This window comes from Cucurbita moschata, unplaced genomic scaffold, assembly GCF_002738365.1.
Source record: "Cucurbita moschata cultivar Rifu unplaced genomic scaffold, Cmos_1.0 Cmo_Scf00025, whole genome shotgun sequence".
Taxonomy (NCBI): Eukaryota; Viridiplantae; Streptophyta; class Magnoliopsida; order Cucurbitales; family Cucurbitaceae; genus Cucurbita; species Cucurbita moschata.
Window position 1 is genome coordinate 2670745 of NW_019268541.1, and position 23554 is coordinate 2694298.

The 23554-nt window shown below is 33.7% G+C and overlaps 2 protein-coding genes across 2 annotated transcripts; one reads left to right on the plus strand and one right to left on the minus strand.

Moving 5' to 3' along the window:
- Positions 1 to 5209: 5209 nt before the first annotated feature.
- Positions 5210 to 8673, plus strand: LOC111461396 (beta-glucosidase 12-like). Its single transcript, XM_023104907.1, has 13 exons — positions 5210 to 5432; positions 5510 to 5579; positions 5661 to 5719; positions 5823 to 5898; positions 6206 to 6283; positions 6369 to 6456; positions 6579 to 6834; positions 7269 to 7384; positions 7482 to 7699; positions 7853 to 7884; positions 7976 to 8081; positions 8179 to 8281; positions 8358 to 8673. Exons 1-13 carry the CDS (start codon positions 5271 to 5273, stop codon positions 8524 to 8526), a joined length of 1533 nt encoding a protein of 510 aa, XP_022960675.1. The 5' UTR covers positions 5210 to 5270; the 3' UTR covers positions 8527 to 8673.
- A 5929-nt stretch (positions 8674 to 14602) lies between these two features.
- On the minus strand, positions 14603 to 18530 carry LOC111461400 (beta-glucosidase 24-like). The gene is made up of 13 exons (XM_023104914.1): positions 18457 to 18530; positions 18092 to 18183; positions 17933 to 18002; positions 17709 to 17843; positions 17551 to 17628; positions 17370 to 17457; positions 16366 to 16621; positions 16030 to 16139; positions 15712 to 15935; positions 15478 to 15509; positions 15236 to 15341; positions 15039 to 15141; positions 14603 to 14901 (listed from the first exon to the last, which is right to left on the minus strand). Exons 1-13 carry the CDS (start codon positions 18464 to 18466, stop codon positions 14733 to 14735), a joined length of 1473 nt encoding a protein of 490 aa, XP_022960682.1. The 5' UTR covers positions 18467 to 18530; the 3' UTR covers positions 14603 to 14732.
- Between the last annotated feature and the right edge of the window lie 5024 nt (positions 18531 to 23554).

The window sequence follows — 23554 nt, forward strand, 5'->3', positions numbered from 1 at the left end:
GACCTCCGGACGTCGCTGCAGACTAGCTTGCCCAGAGGGTCCAGGGGGTGTGCGAGTGCCTTGGGGATTCACACTCGCACGTGTGAATCGTGTGTAGGAAAGTACTACACATTCAATTTGTACGAGATGGAAGGCCACCCTTAAGATGATTAGAGATAGGTCCCTAAATCATGATTGTATGTGTTTGCATTTGCATGGCCCCCTATAGTGGGCCACTTACTGAGTATTCTTCGAAATACTCAGGTCGTTTGTCACATCATTTTTTCAGGTAAAGGCAAGGCGCACTTGTACAGAGGACGGTGGCATCGCAAGCAGAGACTGTGGCACGTGCATAGGGTAAACTCATATTTAAATTTCTAGTCCTGGGTTAGAATAGGTTGTTTTGCATTTCATTGTTTTAAATTATTTTGTGTTTGTTTTTATTTTCTCTATATTTCAGTATTTTCGTATTTAAATACGTAAGACCATGGCTGTGTTTTCCAGAGAAGAAGTTGTTTTAAGCGTTTCTCGAAGTTTACGTTATAAATGGTGTTAATGTAAGAGTTATATTTTCGCATTATAGATGAGCATGAGACGTTAGTAGCGACTCTGAGTATATGGAAATTTAGGGTCGTTACAAACAACCTGATTTTTCTATTAAAAATAAGGTCCTTACTACATGCATGACATGATTGTTAAATGTGAAAATGTTCATTTAAAATAATTTCAAACGATGTCATGGACATAAACGTTCAAAGTAAAACCATAAAAAAAAAAATAATAAAGCAGAAAATAATGCTACGAAACGAAATGGAAAAACAAATAAGTGGCCTACTCTAACCTAAGGGCTACAAAAAGACATAACACAATTACTCTAACACTAGTTTCATAGCCTTCATTGCGACACCGCCGTCATCCATACAAAGGTGCCTTACCTTTACCTGAAATGTAAGAGTAGCACATGACTTGAGAATTTTAAGAAATACTCAATAAGTAACTCCACTATTAGGGTTAGAAAATGCAAACACATGTAATATGGTAGATATATCCTTTTAACATATCATAGCATGACCTTAGGCAGCTTTTCAGTCCGGACAAGGCTGGATGTATAATACTTCTCTACATATGGCCAATGCGTGCAAGCATGCACCCACTAAGTGGGCTCACACACCCCCTAGGCCTGGTTCATTGAACTAGCACTTGCTAACGGTCTCTTCTCGAACACCACTGAGGGAAATGACCCACATAGCATCATGGCGAACATAAATATCATAAATCATCAGTCGTAATGGTACGTGTTCGGACTCATCATAATGGGGAAGTATTCTGATGCACGTGACACCCAAATATGCATGAGGTCCCCATAAATTATTATTCGGACATAATTTATGATGCAAGACAAACCTCCATTCTTTTTTAACATAATAAGTCTGTAAATTACACATACATAATTCATTTACATTCTTTTATATAACTTTTCGTGGCATGGTCTTTGGAGGTTCATGCATCACAAAATATCAATCTCATAACAATTCTATGCTACATGACATGGTAACATCATAACATAGCATTTAAACATGATATAACTTGTCATAGTATAACATAGCATGTCATGACAATACATAGGATGACATAACATAAAAACATAATTATGACGTGTGCATGGGTTACCGGGCACACATCATCATACATAATACAATTATTCTATAGTAGAGCCACTTAATTGGTTGGCCTATGCCAAAATTACTACTCCTTTGAAGCTAGCTTAATGTTACTCCTTAAAATTTAATTCTACATCAGGAGTCCCAACATCGTAACTTAAAATTCTACTATTTAAATTGACTCACCTAATTTTGCATAAAAGAATTTAAACTTAAGTCCAAATGATTTAAATGAAACTAGTAAGGAGGGTTCTGAGTGTATTAGACCCAACTTGGATTAGCTGAGAAACTGACCTAGAGCCGTCAGAAAATGTATTCTCTGACTAGCTTCGAACTACTCAAGTGGGATGAAATGGAGCAATATGTACTTATTATTCTGTGACTGGTGTCCATCGAACACAACTTGGGATAAATCCAAGCTTGTTCAACCACACACGTTGCCTCTACGTGCATGTTCAATCTTCTACGACCCAAATGAGTTGCCTCTACTCAAAGCCAAAGTCTCTCAATACAACGTCGTATCTCATCTTAATTTCTAATTGACAATCCCACCATGTCTTGATGTCACTCCAAGTCCCGAGATGTCATTGGCCATCATAGATCGTCCAGTCATGTCATCGAGAATAGACCCATGTGTCATTCATATAATGGGGATATCCCAAACACCGATTTGTCCGAGTTATATCGAGGCATTGGACCCTTCCATGTCCATACTAGTTCATTTTCGAAATTCGTTTCAGATAGTAAGTACATAACCAACCTTCGATAGATGGGCGGGGGCGTAACGTCGATACACCCGTGCAGTCCGACACTATCCTTGAAAGACCCATTTCAAAGGATGTCACAAAGATACTCATTTCGCAACGCTCACCCCTCACTATGACACACATATGTAACATAGGGTAACTCGCTTAGGCCACATCGTCCAAGAGTGGTGGAAAGTTGACACCATGTCTCTTCCAAGATATATTTCAATGCATTTTTTGGTATGATAGGTAAAGACGTGATTTTGACGAACAGACATACGATATCATGGAGCATTCATTCGGTGTCCAATTGACACCAAATTTAGCAAGCATTCATATTTCATATACATAGACTTACATTATAACCACATAACTCCAACTTTCGAGGTTAAGGCCGAAAGCCGTACCCGAATCTTCAACAAGCCTATCTTTGGCATCCTATCGATATCGTTGTCTCTATCTTACCTATGTGAATGAATGTTTGGTGACGAAAGAAGACATAGCAAGGACTTAAGTAGGAAAGAGGAGGCACTTGGGATCCCTTTTCTAATTTTCTCTTTTTTATCTCTCCATCTGTGGAGGGTTTTGTTTGTTTGTGTTGTGAATTTGGGATCCAAATTTGTGAATCGGGGCTGACAATCTGGACAAGACCATTGACTGCTACGTTGTACAACTGGGGTCCACATTCACGTGATCTGTTAATTTAAATGAACGGCTCTAAAGTTTCTCAAATCCCAACCGTCCATTCACTTTACCCTTAGTTTTTTTTTACGTCATCATCTTTAATCACAGCCATTCAGTCTTTCAACTATCCACAACCATAAAACAGGATTTATCCAATGCCATTTCATAATTAATTAATTACTTTTTATTTTTAATTAATGTGCAACACAATTTCTCCTCCCACTGAATTAATAAAAAAGTAATTCAAAAACATTTTTTTAATTTTTATTAATACCCAACTTTTTTATAAATTTTAAAAAATATCTTTATTTTTTAAAAAAAAAATCGCCGTGACTATCGTATCTAAAAAATACTCTAAGCTTTCAAAATTATAATTAAAAAATTTAGATATAATTTATGAGGTGTCACTACATTATTTCCGTCCTTATATTAATGGTAAATATTTTTTAAATATTTTTTTATAATAATAAAAGATATTAATACTACTTTTAAAATTTTATACATATTTTTTTAAATATAATTTTTTAAGATTTAAATGTATTTTGAAACAAATTTAGGAATATTTTTATTAATTCAGTCTAAATTTTTATCTATTTTTTTACCAATGTTTTTAAAATTTAAATTAAATTTTTTTACACCATATTAATAAATAGTTGATGTCGTTCATGTTTTATATTTATATGTTCTTATAGACGTCGACCCTCTATATGTATTCATTAGACTCAATCGCATTAAATTCAACCGCTTTGAAATAGTTTTAATATTAATTTGTCCAATTTAATTATTGAAATCTTTCTTTATGAATAATTTAACTAGGTTTTAATGTTCCATTTTTGTACCTGGGCGTTCAATTTTAAGAAGGAATAGACGTAAAAGACATAAACTAAGAAAATAATAACGCTATTCGTTTTTTCTTTCGTCTAAAAACTATAATATATTTAGAAATAAAATACTATATATATATATAAACAAAATTTGTTCTTTTCAAATTTATATATAATTCTTACCCAAATAATAATATTTTTATGTGTTCATTATATCCAAAATTAAAATAATAGAATTATATTTAAAAGAATAAAAGAACTTTAATTAATATAGTTTTTTTATGTTATAAACTTTGCATTAAAAATATAACATAGTGTAAAATTTGTAATATAAAATTGGTTCATAAATTCATATTCAACCCAATGCTAGGTTGTATACTACTTTGAACAACGGCTTAACTTTGGATCTAATTTTTAAATTTGCTATCCAACACGTATCTCAAAATATGAAATATAATTTCATTTCATTGAATATCTTATTTTAAAATTTTTGTTTTCAGATAATCAAGAAAGGAAAAACTTACAAGAGTGAAGAAAACTCTCCTTAGTAGTACTTTTAAAATCGTGAGACTGATGATGAAACTACTAACAAGCCAAGCGAACAATATTTATTAGCGCTTGTTAGATGAACACGACTCTCTACAATGGTATGATATTATCCACTTTGACCATAAGCTCTCGTGGCTTTGCTTTGGGCTTCTCCAAAAGTCCTCATACCAATGGAGAGAGTATTCTTTGATCATAAACCCATGATCATTCCTTAAATTAGCCGATGTAAGACTTTTATCGTCTAACACCTTCCTTCGAACAAAGTACGTCTCCCCTTAATCGAGGCTCGACTTCTTTTTCTTTTGGAGTCTTAGCCATTTTTTACTATGCCTTCGAGAAGGCTCAGCTCCTTTTCTTTTGGAATTCTTTGTTCGACATTTGAGGATTTACCAATCTATTGGCACAACTAAGTTTAGGGCATGACTCTGGTACCATGTTAGATGAACACGACTCTCCACAATGGTATGATATTGTCCACTTTGAGCATAAGCTCTCATGGCATTGCTTTGGGTTTCCCAAAAGGCCTCGTACCAATGGAGAGAGTATTCTTTGATCATAAACTCATGATTATTCTCTAAATTAGTTAATGTGGGACTTTCATCATCCAACCGCGCTGAGCTTGGTAAATTACAAATGATATCAGAGTCAGACGTCGGGCTATATTTCAACAAAGATGATATGCCCTCTTGGGTGTAAAAACGTTTCTTTAACAGACTTGTGGATAGGTTTGAATGGGTTGGATCAAAACTCTCTCCCAAGGTCTCTATATAAAGCTAGTTAGAGAGTAGTGGAAGTCTCAGCTATCAAACCAAAACCCATTGATAATCATGGCTTCCAAACATACCTCAAATCTCCTCTCTCTTGTTTGTATGCTTGTCATTGTAGTGGTCTCAAAGGCCACCGTTGAGCCAACCCATCCCATCGATGCTGTAAGGCGAAGCAGCTTTCCTGAAGGCTTTGTTTTTGGTTCATCGTCCGCTGCTTACCAGGTGAGCCAGTTTTCATTTTGGATACTCCAAATGCATGGACATTGATGACATGTTGTTTCTTTATAATCTTTGTTCAGTATGAAGGTGCTGCTTTTAAGTATGGAAAAGGTCCAAGTATTTGGGATACCTACACTCACCAACATCCAGGTTCTTTCTCTCTCTCTTTCAAAATATTCTCTCTAAAAGATATTAAAAAAATTAAGTTACATTGTTTTTGAGAAACTATAGAGAGAATCGCCGATCGTAGTAACGGAGATATAGCTACTGATTCATACCATCGTTACAAGGTTAGTTCAACAACACAACTCAATAAATCTAGCTTGATCTTCAAACGTGTTTCTCCACATACAAAATATAACATCTCTTAACTTTTATTATGATGTATTACAGGAAGATGTTGCCATTATGAAACAGATAGGTTTTAATGTCTATCGATTCTCAATTTCTTGGCCTAGAATTTTGCCAAGTAAGAAATTTTATCAACCTTTTACTAATTATTTAAACACACTATTTAGGCTTTGTTTTTGTAATTCTTATAAGAGTGTGGAAACCTCCATTTAACAAACGTGTTTTAAAACCGTGAAACTGAAGAAGATAACATGTCAAAGTGAAAAATATCTGTTAGTGGTGAGTTTGAGCTGATACAATTACACCCATCAGTTGTTTTTATGAGTCGTATTTTAATATATTTTATAAAACTACATCAATAAGATCTAAAATAGTGACTTAATTACATTTGTTATTAAAATAATAATCCTCATTTATTGATGTAGAGGGAAAACTTAGTGGTGGGGTGAACAAGGAAGGAATTGAGTACTACAACAATCTCATCAATGAGCTCCTTGCCCATGGTTGGTATTATCACAATATTTGGTTAAATCTTATTGATTCTTTGAAACATTTTGATGAAATTTAGTCAACATATTTCATTTGTAGGCATTAAACCCTATGTCACACTTTTCCATTGGGATCTTCCTCAAGCTTTACAAGATGAATATCAAGGGTTTCTAAGTCATCGAGTTATGTGAGTAACTCACTTATTTTGATTTCTTCTAAAACAAAAAATGTCAAAACGACATTGTTAATAAATAATTTTCATGAATATGAACATAGCTCAGTAATATTGATGGTAGAAATTTATTGCAGAAATGATTTTCGAGATTATGTTGACATTTGCTTCAAGGAGTTTGGAGATAGAGTGAAGCATTGGATCACCTTAAATGAACAATACATCTTCATTACAAGTGGTTATGTGTTTGGAAATTTTGCGCCGGGGAGATGCTCTTCTTGGCAACCATTTAATTGCGTTGGTGGAGATTCTGCGACTGAACCATACATTGTTGGTCACAACCAAATTCTATCTCATGCTACCGCTGTTAAAGTTTACAAGACTAAATATCAGGTTATCTCCTAATTACTATAATAGTTTTGAGATCCCACGTTGGTTGGAGAGGGAAACAAAACATTCTTTATAAGAACGTAGAAACCTCTCTCTAGTAGAAATATTTTAAAACCATGAAACTGACGACAATATGTAATGAGTCAAAGCGGACAATATCTATTAGCAATGGGTTTGAGCTGTTATAAATGGTATCAGAGCCAAATATCGAGCGGTGTGCCAGCGAAGACGCTAGCCCCCAAAGGGTTAGATTGTGAAATCCCACGTCGGTTGGAGAGGGGAATGAAACGTTCCTTATAGGGGTGTGAAAACCTCTTCATAATAGACTCATTTTAAAGTCGTGAGGCTGATGACGATATGTAACGAGCCAAAACAGATAATATCTGCTAGTACATATCCATTTTATTAAGTTGAACTTTAAACATATTAACATGTAGGCACACCAAAAAGGTGAAATTGGCGTCACATTGTTTTCGAATTGGTTTGTCCCATATTCCGATGCTAAAGCAGACAAAGAAGCTACAAGTCGAGCTCTTGATTTTTCTCTTGGTTGGTAAGTAAATTGATACATAGTACTACCTTGAAGTTTCCAAAAAAACAAAACAAATTATATCCAAGTTCCCAAATTAATTAATTGAGTAATATTGTAGGTTCTTGCATCCTCTCGTGTATGGAGATTATCCACCAAGCATGAGAACTCTTGTAAAGGAGAGATTGCCCAAATTCACAAACGACGAAAGAATTTTGATCACAAATTCTTATGATTTTATTGGCATAAACTACTATACAGCTAATTATGCCAAAGACGATTCGAATGCAACTAGTTCGAACTCGAGCTATTGGACCGATTTTCGCGCCACTCTTTCAAGTATGAGCTTAATTAAGTTACCGTACTTTTTAAACTTTCTAATAGTTCACTCCATTTCAAATAAAAATGGATGAACTCTTTCTAAAATAACCTAAAAAGTATAGTAAACCATTTTTCCTCATGACTTTGTGTAATAATGGGTTGGTATTGTAGGTGACCGTAATGGAGTCTCAATTGGTCCAAAGGTAATCATTTAATACTTCCCTTCAATAATGCATTTTTAACTATATTGATTTCTCAATGATTACTCTAAATGTGTTATCTACACATTTACAGGTGAATGCATCGTCTTGGCTTGCTGCTTATCCAGCAGGATTAAAAAATTTGATGATCTATATAAAGAACGTTTACAAAAATCCGGTTATCTACATCACAGAAAATGGTATAAAAATCACATTTTACATTAGCTTGAAGATAAAAAGGAAAAAAAAAAAAACGTATCTACTTACTTTATTCATGAATCAAATTATGCATTTCAGGATCTCTCGACTTTAATAGCGTCAAAGTTGACGAACTAATTAAAGATGTCGTTCGAGTAAAATACTTTCATGACCATCTCAAGAATCTACACGAAGCAATCAAGTAAGTAAATAGAGATGAAATAATACATTTTTAGAATTATGTTTGGCCCTAACTCCTATTTTGAATGATGTTGTAGGGCTGGTGTAAGAGTGAAGGGATACTTTGCATGGTCACTATTGGACGTTTTTGAATGGTCGAGTGGATTTACCATACGCTTTGGTGTCGTCTACGTTGATTACAAGAACGGCTTGAAGAGAATCCCTAAAGACTCAGCAAAGTGGTTTCGCAATTTCCTAAGCACCTAAATATGCTCTCTTCTATCATGTTATGATGTTGGTTTGTCATGCAATCTTAATTATGCGTCGAACTTCTTATCTTTCTGTTTTGTGTTCGATATCAATAATTGAAGTGAACTCTTTTTATGTATGTTTCTATGATCAAATTATCTTATCTTATATTTGTTGTGTTACATAAATCAATTTTGTTTTCTTAAACTTTGTGGATAGTAATATCAGACCTCGTCCGAATATGTCATATGAGAAAGAAATGCTAATAAAAAATAAATGAATTGAAAAGTATATTTGGGATATCTTTTGAGAATTGTACTCCAAGTTAAACACTTTTTTATTAAAAAATAAAAATATGTTAGAATATTAGACAACAACATATTGGTGATTCAGATTAAAAATTGAGACTCTATCGAAGACGGGATGTGCTTTCATCCTTTGTGAATGTGGGCAATCCCTTATCCACCTAAGTTCTCAGCTTTAGTAGATAATCTCCACAAACAATTGGATGTAAGAGTCGTAATGCATCTAATTCGATCATATTTGTAAGAAAAGTTTAGAAAGAAGTAGATTGTTTTGGTCTGTGGATTGTTGATCTCGTTTATGAATTCATCGATCTTTTCAACTATGTGTAATGGTCATGTGAATATATTTTGGATTTACAACGTTATCTAATTATCTTTGTATTATTGATTCTTCACTTAGTTATTCAACTAATAATGTATCACATGTGTGACTAAAGACGAGGCCATTACCTATGCATATTGATACAAATGCTATACTATTTACTTAAACAAAAAGTAAAGTATTGGTATATAACGTTAAGATGGTTGGTTATTTATAGGAAATTAAAGATGATAAAAGACTAATATTATAAAGTCCGTAGGTGATATCGCCCCCAGACATTCAGCCTCATTCCAAATAGTGAATAATAACTTATCTAATAGATTATGAAATTTTAGTTATAAATATAGAAGTCATGGAATTTAATGTTTTCTAGTATTTCAGGTGTGTTTATATAGTTAAAAATGAGGATTTGAATTAAATTTTATTAAAATATAATTATTAAAAGATATTTAAATATTAAAAGAAGTTTATACCACCAAAAAGGAAGGTTATCAAAAGTTATTTGGATAATTATAACGATTATAAATAAATAAACAACTTTATAGAGCATAAAGCTATAAATACCGTATTATCGCATTAAAAATATTATTATAAGTTAAAAGATAATACGATATTTTAACTCTATTATAGTTTTAATAAAACATAAAAAAATGTTTTCATAGCAGCGTATATAATCTAAATTTCGTCATCTATTATAGCATCTATTATAGGTATAAAAAAATACTATAAAAAGTTTCAAACTTTTAATAATATAGACTGACACGACGGATAAAAAATGTTATAAAACATCTACATTATCTGGGTGCCACATAAAAATAAAAAACAATTTTAAGTATTCTTTTAAATAAATTGCAAAATTTAAGATGAGGAATTTTTTTTTTTTTTAAGATAGAATAAAAAAATAAAAAAAATCTCATGATTATTTGAGATTTTTGAGCTTGGTTTAGTAGCTCATTACTTAAACTTACCATCGTACCTCTAGACACTTCACAATGTGGATCATATTTTTATGTTGTAGAAGTATGTGAAAGATCCATCACATATAGTTGATTAAGAATCATTATATTTGGACTAGAGTTTAAAGTTATATAGAGAGTACCATAAAAATTATTGCAAGAGATCTGAAGAACGAGATAGTGTTGTTAAGGTTCTTTGGCAAATCATTAGTGGAAGGACGCAACATGTGAGGAAGTGTATGAGATGATAGTTAAGAATCATGTGCTTTTTCAAAAATTTGAGCACGAAAGTCTTTAAGGAGAGGATTGTAATAATCGAGAGAAAACGTGACTATTTAAGGTATGTTGCACACTATCCTAAGTATCAACCTTAGCTTGCATTCTAGCAGCACCACCAAGTCATCTCCACAACAATCGCTCACCAATTTGAATCCTTCTTCCTGCTTCATCTCTCCCTCTCGCTGATCCACTCCCCTTGTTGAAGAGAAAACATGCATCACGATGCTTCTTTAACGTTCATCACATGCAGCACCAACACCGATCATTTTTGTCATACTACCGTTCATGACCTTTGACCCCCGTTTGCATACGCTTGAACCGACTAGTGATTGTAAGCCTATTATTGAGAATTATTGGAAGGAGTACTCCTGCATTAGCTAATTAAGGAGAAGATCATGAGTTTATAAGTAAGGAATACTAACTCAATTGATTGGAGACCTTTTGGAGAAACCAAAATCAAAACCATGTAAGCTTACATTCAAAGTGGATAATATTATACCATTGTGAAGATATTAGAGTTATGTCCTTAACCTTAACCATGTTAATAAAATCTTCAAGTATCGAACAAAGAAGTTGTGAGTCTTGAAGGTGTAGTCAAAAGTGACTCAACTGTCGAACAAAAGGTGTACTTTGTTCAAGGGCTCCAAAGAAAAAGAGAGAATAAATCGAGTCTTGATTAAAAGGAGTCTATTCGAGGGCTCAAAATTGACTAATAGTCTTTGCAGTGTACTCTATTCAACGGGAGGATTGTTTAGGTTTATTGGAAGGAGTAGTACCACGTTGGCTATAAGGGAAAGATTATGGATTTATAAATATGGAATATTATCTTCCATACGAGGTTTTTGGAGAAACCAAAAACAAAATCACAAGAGATTATGCATACAGTAGACAATATCATACCATCGTGGAGCGTCATGATTTTTAACACCTATCTCGATTTCTCTCTCATCTTTTATCGATTTCCTCTGTATTTCAACTTTCACGACAGAGTGCTAATTTTCATCGGTTGTAGACAAAATATGTATATAGTAACGGTTCCTGTGAGTATGTAGGACTATTACAATTTTCCTCTCTAATCAACGCCTTTCACTACTGACACATTGGAGCATTGTGGACCATTTGTGAGTCACTTTGGGCAAAGCCCTGATCACCTATTCACGGGTTGCTCCTTTGAATTCACGGGATGTCTTGCCCAGTAGCACTTCCAGGTCCCTTTTCACACATCTTTGGTCCTATCATTGGACATAACGGCGATTCTAAAGGCATTTCCATATTTGCTTTAAAGTGAATCGTTCTCCATCTCATCGAATCCGAATGTGTGGAAGTAATCCGTTCTCTAATCGGGAGGATGAGAATTTGCTGCCAATCAATTGTTAACGACGAACATGCTTTGCTTAGCTCGCTTGTAGGGTGTGCGTGGTTTTCGTTACATATGTAGGTTACAAACTTGTGTTGTTGATGGCAATGCAAGTACGGTCATTCTTGAGTCTATCTTCTCTACGATTTGTGGGTAAGTAAAGAATACTATCTTTGTATGAGGTCTTTTGAGGAGGTTGTTCAATCTTTTTGTATTGGGTTGAGGTGCGATCTCGTCATATCTCATATCTCATAGGACAATATGACAACTTCTCATCTTAACATGTAAGCTTAATTGGCAACCCCTTGGTAGGGGCGCTATTATGTCTGACCTAGGTTCTTGATAATGTTAATGGTGTACTTGAGAAGATAGGAGACCGTTGATTTTGGCCCTTAATCCGAGCACATGGAAATGGATAATTGAAGTAGAAAGAATAACTTGAAGAAGAAAATTTAAGAAGGTTGAACACAACTTTTATTTATTTATTTATTTATTATTATTATTATTATTATTATTATTTTGGTAATCACTCCTACTTTTTATTAAAACAAGAAATTACAAGACAGTTTGTAAAATATTAGTTTTGTTTTGGTTCAGGATGAAAGTCTTTGATGCAATATTATCGAAGTAAAGAAGGGGCACATGAATAAATTGAGACCACACCCGAATGAGAGTTATCTTAAGAATAGGTGACTAAGAAAGATTTAAAAGAAGTGAAAGTCATTACATGTGCCAACAAGGTTGTCACAACCAAAATTTTGAAACTTTGAAACCTGAATTGAGATAAAAAAGACGAAAGCGAAGAAAATAAAAATAAAAATAAAATAAAAGATGAAATTTCGATAAAATTTAAATCAGAATAAAGTTAACATCATTAAATTAAATACAAAATAAAGTCCAATTATAAGATGGTGCAGTTCAAATTTATTACAAGCGAAGAAAATGAATTTGTGATACAATTACCAAACAGAATACAAAAGACTAAAACACAAAGACGAACTAATGCTCTAGAATGACCCCTACTGTGACTGCACAACTCTTAAATGCTTCTCCACCTTGATAGACAACCTATGAATACCTGAAAAGAAAGGGAAAAAGGGGTGAGTTTAAAATTATACTAAGCTACTTGTAGGTTGTTATTGGAGCATTAACCTAATAGGTTTCACAAACTTTTTTCTGAGCTCTAGGAAGTTCAGACCTAATATCTAGTGCGATCTGAGCCTCTGAAGTGTATCGAAGTTCCAAAAAGATTTATGGTCTAAGTCTTACTCTATTAGGGTCCGTAAAGGTCTGACCTTGACAGCTTGCAATACTTAATGAATGACCAATGACCTGATTTGAGACAATAAATCATAACATTATGATGAGGTAATATGGTAGTTTCTAGTTTGAAAATCATCCAAGGGAGGCTAGCTAGTGCATCCCTCGGAATCATGGAGTCACCCGAATCTAGAGGATGCGACCCTCTATGTCCTTGCCATGTACTGGGCTAAATGATGTGGTCTCAATCTTCCCTCTCAGGAACGGATTTACAGCAAAATGGCCTTGTTCAAGAGACCACTAGCCATTTCCACAAAACTAAAGCTTGCACTACCCTAACCGACCTGTGCCTATCTCAATAGTACTATTATCGGAGTGGAAAGAGTAGTTAAGGGTCTAAAGACATTGTGCACACTACTTATAGCCTAGAGAGCTACCTTGGTCATTCTTGGTGCCATGGAGATCTACTAGGTTCTTATCGGTGTCTAGACGATTTAGATCTCGTTTATCGTTTCTAGAATGCTTAGGGTTAACTCCTCGAGACTAATCCAATCTTTGGGTACACACAGGTCTAGATCTCTAATTGTCGTTCATGATCCTGGGGTGCTCAGTCCACTGAAAACATATTGACCTAGGTCAACATATAAATAACACTAGTCCCCAATCATATTTAGGTTCTCTAGTGCATGCTTGTTAGGGAGATAAACCTATTGATCACCTAAAGCATGAGATAACAAAATCTAAACATCATCTTAGTCTTTGTTGGAAGTTGGAGAGGTCTTTTGCAATACCTAAGGCAGATAGTTGGCTCAACTCAGACTCTTGCAGCAATCGTTCGATCCTTGACTACCTAAGGATATATAGTGATTTTCCTTATGGCATCTTGCAGATTGGATAGGCATTGTGAGATCCCCACATCGGTTGAGGAGGAGAACGAAACATCCTTTATAAAGGTGTTGAAACCTCTCACTAGCAGTAGCATTTTAAAAACCTTGAGTCGAAGTCAGAAAGGGAAAGCCCAAAGACGACAATATTTGCTAGCCTAGACTTAGGGCGTTACAACTCTTTAAAAAATTTCTAAGAATTATGTAAGGATAAAATATACCAAAAAGACTCATATTAATTTGTAGGAATACTTTTCACTCTTAAAATCATTTAGAAACAAGTCGGTAACATAGTCATATTGCACGGAATGAGATGCTGAATATGTTTTCTAAATTTTCATCCTCACATTTATTGAAAAACATCCATCCGCTTAATAAATACACCTCATTTTAAGATATATAACAGGTAACTTTTGAAAAAGTTCGAAGTATTTGGTAGTGTAAATGTTTATTTAAATGAGTTAGCCGTAAAGACCTATTACACACCATTCAAAGTTCCAGAACTTCTTAAAGCCAAAAGATTTTATTGATACAACCTTTAAATCTAATTTATCACAAACTACTTATTATACAAGCTATATGAAAATAATTATGAAATTTCACGCAAACTCATCAACGTTAATATTTTTAAAATACTTCAACGATCCTGTGTAAAGGAAAATTAAGAAAGAATCAAAGTGATCCAGCAAAGAAAGAGATGAAAAGTTTATTGTACTTCATAACATTAACTCAAAGATAAAGTGTATTTGTTATTGCAATTTATTTAGTATCTTCTCCTAGCAGTAAGTGCTCTAGAAGGTTGCAATAACAAAACACAGTATAATAATAATGCATATAACATAGAAGATTTTTGTATCATTTTCAGGTCGTGAGAAAATTGTGGAACCATTTTGCTGAGTCTTTCTGGATTCTCTCCAAATTGTTCTTGAAATCGACATAGATGAGACCGAAGCGCATAGAGTATCCATTTGCCCATTCAAAATTGTCCAATAGTGACCATGCAAAATATCCACGAACCCTTACACCAGCTCTACAATATTTTCCACAAATATAACGTAATTACAATCAACTATTTTTTAAGGATTAGTTATAGAAGTTATGTAAAATTATAAAATAATATATAATTGAGAAAAAAAGAATAGCTTAATCCATTGTTTTGTTACTTACTCAATTGCTTCACGAAGATAGTAGAGATGGTCATTAAAATATTTGATTCTGCCCTCGTCTCTTAATAATTCGTCAACGTTGGGGCTATCATAGTCAAAGTATCCTGTCATGGTAAAGTTTAAATAATCAACGAACTAATCAAACATACTTTTTTTTCTTTTTTTCATATATTTACATTATAAAATTCTTGTCAATACCATTTTCTGTAATGTAAATAACGGGATCCTTGTACGTTTTCTTTATATATAACAACAATTTTTTTAATCCTTGTGGATAAGCTGCTAGCCAAGATGATGGTCTCACCTACACCATTATTAACACATAAATAGCAAATTATTAGATTAAAAAGTGAAAATGAGATAAAATAAAAAGCATAACAAAAGAACCATTTGCCCACTATTATTGTTATAATTGTTGAAGGAATTTTAAACAATATTACCTTTGGACCAATTGGGACCCCATCACGATCCGCTACAATATAAAGATATTATACAAAATCAAATTAGACATATGAAAAAAGAAATAGTAATTCAATAAGATGAACTTGGGATAGCTATTTGAGACTTATTGGACGATAATTAGAACCTAAAACGATATGTTGGTGATCCATAATAGAAATTGGTACTCGATCCAAATTAAATTAAAGGTTTTGGCTTTAAGTAGGAGTGCATACTTGAAAGGGTTGCATTAACATCACGCAAATAGCTTCCTTCTGGGTAACTGGAACTGGAATTGGAATTGTGTTTTGCATAATTAGCTGTGTAATAGTTTATTCCAAGAAAATCGAAGGAGTTTGTGATCAGAATGCTTTCTTCGTTTGTGAATTTAGGCAATCTCTCCCCCACCAAAGCTTTCATGGTTATTGGATAATATCCATGAACGATTGGATGTAAGAACCTAAATGCAGTTAATTTGGTCATACATTTGTAAGAAAATGGTAATGATTTAATAGAAGGAATTTATGATCTTATAGAGGTTAATATTTACTTACCAATTAAGTGAAAATTCAAAAGCTCGATAGGCAGCATATGGGTCAGAGTCTGAATATGGTACATACCAAGTTGCTTCTAATGTGATGCCAATCTCACCCTTTTGTTCTTCCTATCAATATCAATCCCATTTAACAAGTGTTACAAACACGTTTATACACATAAAATAATGAAATTTACGATAGCAGATATTGTCCTCTTCAGATTTTCTCTCTTGATATTTCTCTTAAAATTTTTAAAACTCATCTATTAAAAAGAAATTTTCACATAATCGACGTGGGATCTCACAATAACCTTAGATTTGGTTAAAAAAAAGAACTAAATAGAGAAAAGAGAACCTGATATTTGGTCTTGTAAACATTGACAGCCGCAGCGTGGGCAAGAATTGAGTTGTGACCAACAATGTATGGTTCGGTGGCCGAATTACCACCAAGATAACGGGATTTGTCCCACTCTGCACCCCTACCTTGAGCATATTCTCCCACGACATAACTTTTGAAGGTATAGATGAATTGTTCATTAAAGGTAATCCAATGTTTCACTTTATTTCCAAACTCCTTGAAACAAAGCTCCGCAAACTCTTGAAAATGTTCTCTGCAAATAGTTTCGCCAATTATTTCTTATCTACGATGGTCTATATCCACTGTTAGTAGATATTATCAGCTTTGACTCATTACGTATCTTTGTCAGCCTCGTAATTTTAAAACGCGTATGCTAGAGAGAGGTTTCCAACACCTTACAAGGGATACTTCGTTCCCCTCTCTAACCGATGTTGGATCTTACAATCCACCCCCCTTGGGGGCCAACGTTCTCTTTGACACACCCCTCGGTGTCTAGCTCTAATATCATTTGTAACAGCTCAAACCCACTGCCAGCAAATATTATCCACTTTGGCCCGTTACGTATCGCATTCAGTCTCACGGTTATAAACCGTGTCTGTTAGGGAGAAATTTCTACACTTTTGTCTCACGGTTATCAACCGTGTCTGTTAGGGAGATATTTCTACACTTTAATAAGAAATGTTCATTCTCCTCTCCAACCGACGTGGGGACCTCACAATCCACCCCCTTGGGGGCCTAGCGTTTTCGTACCAGTTGTAACAGCCCAAGCCCACCACTAACCGATATTGTCCACTTTGGCCCATTACGTATCATCGTCAGCCGCACGATTTTAAAATGCGTATGTTAGGGAGAGATTTCCACACCCTTATAAGGAATATTTCATTCCCTTCGCCAACCGATGTGGGATCTCACATTGTCGTTCAGGACAATAATTTCATTTTATTGTTCTTTCATAGAAGCCACCATATTCTTTACATTTATATTCTAAAAAATTGACTTACACAATTTGGCGATTTAAGAAGCCACCATATTCAATTTCTAAGGCTTCAGGAACATCCCAATGAAAAAGTGTGACATAGGGTTTGATGCCTACAAATGGAAATATGACCCATTTTGAGATTAATAAAACATGGTTAGAATAATGATTGAGATTAAATAAAGAATAGAAGAAGAAGAAGGCACCATTTGCAAGCAGCTCATCGATGAGATTATGGTAGTACTCAATTCCATCTTTGTTCACTCCCCCACTAAGCTTTCCCACTGACAACAATATTTTAACAACATTAGTGTTCATAAAATTAAGCATATGGATTAGTTTAATTCTTCCTTTAAGTTCTTACACGGCAAAATTCTTGTCCATGCGATTGAGAATCGATAAACACCAAAACCTATGTTCTTCATCAGGGCAACGTCTTCCTTATAGCGATGATACTCATCAACAGCTTTGTCTCCATTGCTGTGATCAACAATCCTCTCTGAAATTTTAACAAAAAAACAACATTGAGACCCATAATTGTGTGTCCAATTCAACAGATAAACAACATTGAGAGAGAGAGAGACATACCTGGATGTTTGTGAGTGTAGGCATCCCATGTACTTGGCCCTTTACCATCCTTAAAAGCATCACCTTCATACTAAACAAAACATAACCATTCAAACTCATTCTTTATTCTTAATTTATTATTTGTGAACCTTAAAACAATGTATGCAACTCTTCTTCAACCTGGTAAGCTGAAGATGCTGTACCAAATACGAAGTCCTCGGGAAAGCTGCTTCGCTTGATCATGTCAATACGCTGGCCGTTGTTATTGACCTCTGCAAACACAGGAAGCACAAAGTTTAGGGAAGAACACAATATACCAATCTTTCAAACCCATCACTATGTTTGGTTTGGTTTGGTTTGATTTGCTCACTCGTATCGAATGGATATCGAACATTCAATACCCTTATATTAGAACATTGATTTTGATTTGCTCACTCGTATCGAATGGATATCGAACATTCAATACCCTTATATTAGAACATTGATGGAAATTGGGATCTAGAACGAATATGATTATGATCGATGATCTAAACTAGTTCATTTACCGTTAGCCATTGAGCCTCAAGAGAAGGGTTTGGCTGCTTTGATCTTTGGAGAGAGTTTGAAGAAAGGGTTTTTGGTTCTTTGTGGTGGACTATAGGCTGTCATTCCCTCCTTTTTATAAGGTTTCAGCTCAGAATGTATTTACTTCAAGCCATTTTTTATTTATTTGATTTGTTTGTTTTCTTTTATTTATAATGTTTTATATATATTCTATTTCGTTAGGACATGTGAACTCGGGGTATTATTTCTTGTTCACACGATCCAACTTATTTTAAGTTATCTCAATTATATTGACTTCATACGAATTCAAATAATCTAGAGAATGTTTATTGCTAGAGAGTAATTAGCGACTCTCTAACTATTCTCTTATAGTATAGTAATCGAGATAGTTTACTAATAAAGTTTAACTAACCATAAAGTGAGTGATCTTATTCCTCACCCATAATCATAAAGGAAGTGACCTCATTCCTCAGCCAGCTACTCGTGAAACTTTGTCGTTCAATACAAATTAGTGCTAGGGATTAGTTGACAAGCTCTTAAGTCAGTACATAATAATTTTATAAAAGAGGCTCAGAATCATAAATCATTAGATCGGGTGTAGTAGAATGTATAACTAAACAACTTATCACGCTTCTAATTTCAACATTCACATTACATTCTTTAATAAATCAAAATCGATAAATTTTACCGGTTTCAATCACTTGATATATGTAAATAAATCAAATAAAGGAAATTAAATCATATTTCACTCAAAAACATTCTATAACAAATTTTATCCAAGTGAATCCAAATGTTCCAATTGGCATAGAAATAATGCTATTTTTTCTTTACAATTCAAAAATCTCCTAAAATCATAACAAAGGTTTGTAGGGTTGGAATCGGCTAGCTTGCATGTGTGTTAGCTATGCTTTTTGTTTCTTCTTTCAATAATTCCTTTCTAACCATGATTCTACTCGATGATTGAGGGAATCCAATGTATAGTCGAAGTGCATGAAAGCCGACAGTAAGTGTAGTCTAAGCCCACTTCTACTAGATATTGTCTGTTTTAGCACATTACATATCGTCGTCATCAGTCCAAGCCCACTACACCTCACGATTTCTAAAACACGTCTGCTAGGAAGAGATTTCTACACGCTTATAAGATATGCTTCGTTCCCCTCTCCAACCGATGTGGGATCGCACAATCTACCCCCTTGAGGCCCAACGTCCTCGCTGGCACACTACATAGTGACTAACCCTGATACCATTGTAACAACCTAAGCCCTTAGAAGATATTGTCCACTTTACCCATTATTTATCGCTATCAGGCTCATGGTTTTTAAAACGCATTTACTAAAGAGAGGTTTCCACGCACTTATAATATATGTTTCGTTCCCCTCTCCAACCGATGTGGGATCTCACAATAATAGCATCAAGAAAAAACCTAACCTTACTCAAATAATTGAACTAAATTAACAGCACTACTTGATAACTTATCTCCCGTTGAAGTAAGACCTCAAAATAATTGAACCAAATTTCCTCCCACTTTTTACGAGTCGAAGACCCAAAATTTTGGACGATTGCATTTAGACTCGAAATTTTTTAATACATCAAAATCTCATTATTAGGTAAATCACTACCTAAGCGACTGTAAAATATATGTTTTTCCATCCTTTTCCTACCTAAACGTTATCGTTCAAAAAAAAAAAAAAAACGGCCACCAAAATTCTTTTTCTAATTTTATTTTGAAAAATATCAGATATTACATCACCATAGGTTAAACTAAAATATTATATTATTATTATTTGAGTAACTTTTCTATAATGGACCTGTATTCTTTTTAAATTCAAATTCTTATACTTCATTCAAAAAAAAATTTATAACAAATTTATTTATTTCATGATTCCATGTTTTTATATCTCTCTATGTGTCTCGATAAAATATTCTTTTGTAAACTTAAATGTTCACGTTCTAAGATGATAATAATATTTATTTCTCATTTGGATCGTGTTCAAACTTCAATAATAATCTTTATTTCTCACTTGGATTGTGTTCAGACTTCGATCAAAATGGATAAATATCATAGGATACCTGATGGCATTATTTTAGTCAACCATGTGGTATTATTGTCATTCATGATCAAGAGGAAGGAAGGAAAGAAAAAAAAAAAAACAACTGACAAACACGAACAACTCGACCAAGTGAACTAACCATGTGCAACCACCACCAAGTTAAAATATATTTTTCCCACCTCATTTGTAATAGCCAAAATAATAATAATAATAATAATAAAAAAAATAAATAAACAAATAAAAATAATTATAAAAAATAAAATAAAATTTACCTACCTCTCTCCACTAACCTCACATCCCAACCGTAGGACAGTATCACAGCTCATCCAAAAATAAAAATAAAAATGTCAGATTTGAGAAAAAGTAAAATGGCTTATGAACAAGAAGAGATATGATGTAAAATGGCTTATGAACCGGAGGAGATATGTGGAGAGATTTTGATTTTCACGCTAAAATCTTATCTCAGACTTCCTTTTTAGTTATGGTTATAAGAAATTAATTTAGAATCAAATTTTCCTTCATTTTTTAACAGATCTTGTAATAATTAGACCCGATATCCAATTAATTAGATTTTTGTTAGCTTATAGGAAATAAGGTTAGAATCAATAAAATTTTAGTTGGGAGATCTATACCTCTTAAGATAGTAGCCAAACAATCTATTAAAATTGGCCAGTAATATCTGTTTACAAAATTGAAAAATGTTTACATAATTTAAAATCTATTTACAAAATAAAAAATAATTACAGAGGAGGAAAGATTGAGGAAAAATTTGTTGAACATAATTTAAAAATTTTGTCTAGTTGAAAATAGCATTATATATATAAATAACACCTCAAGACTTTTAACCATAACCAAGGTAAATGAGAGAAATAATTTATAAAGTTCAAACTTGCAACTGGTGTCATGGGCTCACATAGGTTGACTCAGATTTCAAAGGACGGAATCAAACTTTCATTAAAGATATATTTGTGACAACGACTTAAGCTAGCCAGGTAAGTGGTCTTATTATCGGCATTATTATATTTGATGTTGACACGTGCCTGTGGTTCTGCACGTGTCATATATACTAATATGTGTGAATTATCCATGAATCGGTATGCTTATATTATGTATATGTTATGTTATAATATGTGAATTGTATGATAATAATTATGGTACGATGTGTTGAAGGATATGTTTGAGATGGGATATGAGAAGGATGCAAAAAATGAAATGTAACGATAGGAGTAAGATACATTCATGAAACGTTAAAGTTAGGTTACATACCAGAGTGCTATGGATAGGAGATATTATGAAAGAATATGGATGGATAGAAAGGGATAGGTTTGTGATAGATTGACAGAACGATAGCGTTAGGATACGTTCCTGTGATGATATGATTAAGGTACGTTCATATAACGATATGATTGTGATAGGTATAAGAACGTTAAGGCTATGATAAGTTAGGGAACGATATGATCACGAAGTGTTTATGATATGACATGTTTATGATATTATATATTGTGATGTGATATGTTATTTTTAGATTTTTTTGTGTGATCATTGAGGTAATTGTTGTATGAATTGCACGTTATGAAATGACATGTTAAAAGCATGGAGCGTTATGTTATGTTTTCTAAATTGTATGTATACAACATGTTATGCATGACATGATATCACGGTAAATGAAATGAAATGTAACCCCGTTAGGATTATGTATGATACGTAGACTGAAATATGAGAAATGACATGTTAAGCATGAAAGATGATAGCGGGGTTATATTCATTAATGATAAAAGTAGAAATGTTGGGGACCTCATGCATTATGTGTGCTCATGCATTTGGGGGATTCCCTTATTCCATCACGAGGGTACGGACGCGTACATCCAATGGCAGGACAACGATTGTTATTTTTTGCATAACGCTGCCATGACGGTTACTAATTCTAACGGGTGTCCGGCCTAGGGAGCATCCCAGTGTATGCTCGCCCGACAAGTAAGGTGGCCAGCGGTGTGCGAATTGACTGGTGAGCCCATACCCGCACGTATGGGTTGTGTGTAGAGTATATGGTACACGTCCAAATTACCCGTTAGGATAGTACCATAGAAAAATAGATTGAAAAGATAGGTTCCGTCATTGCATTCGCATATTCTTGCATTTAACCCCAATAGTGGGGTCACTCACCAAGTATTTCTTTAAACACTCAAGTCATGTGCTACTACATTTTTCAGGTTCAGGCAAGGCATTCCTGTATGGCTGATGACGACATCGCAACTCGAGACCATGACACATGCATAGAATATTAGTATTTATTTTCTTAGACTAAGGCTAGAATATGATGCTTTTAACTTAAACGCTTATTTATTTTATTTAGTCTTTTGTTGTGTTGTTTTAAAGATGTTTTCGAACACGTAAGTCCATGGCTGTGTTTTAAGATAAAGGTTATGTTTTATAGAATTTAAATGAAGTTTTCCGCATTCAATATTTATGATACGTATACACTAGCGACTAGCGACTTTAAACTAAGTAGAAAATTTCAGTTCGTTATGCCAAAAATTTTAAATTACTAGGAATGGTATGTAATGATCCATTTTTTTAAGAATTAAAAGCCACAGATCTAGAATTAAATCGAGTCTTCAATTTTGAATTATTTAAGAGCATACATGTGTTTCAATACATTTCAATAAATTTTCAGTTACTGAATAGCAATTTCTCGACTCCTCCTGTAGTCGTTTTTAGCTTAAAAAAAAAATAGTATAAATGAGTATAAAAATCTTACCAGTGAGCTTGGACCTTTGTAGGAATTGTACTCTGCTAGTCACTCTCGTGCTATGACCTTGATATTATCTAAAAAAATATTAATACTCAGCAAGGCACTATAATACCTGCTTTTTAAGAGACTCGGGCCACAGACCTGCTTTTCAATAAAATTATTTTGTTAAATATGACGTTAAAATAGATAACGTGCTTTTTCTTTTCTTTTTGAGCAGAAAAAGTATTCTTTAATGATAATTTTTATGAAAAAAATGTTGTGCAGGTTGACAGGCTTCAAATTAGAAACTTGCAATTA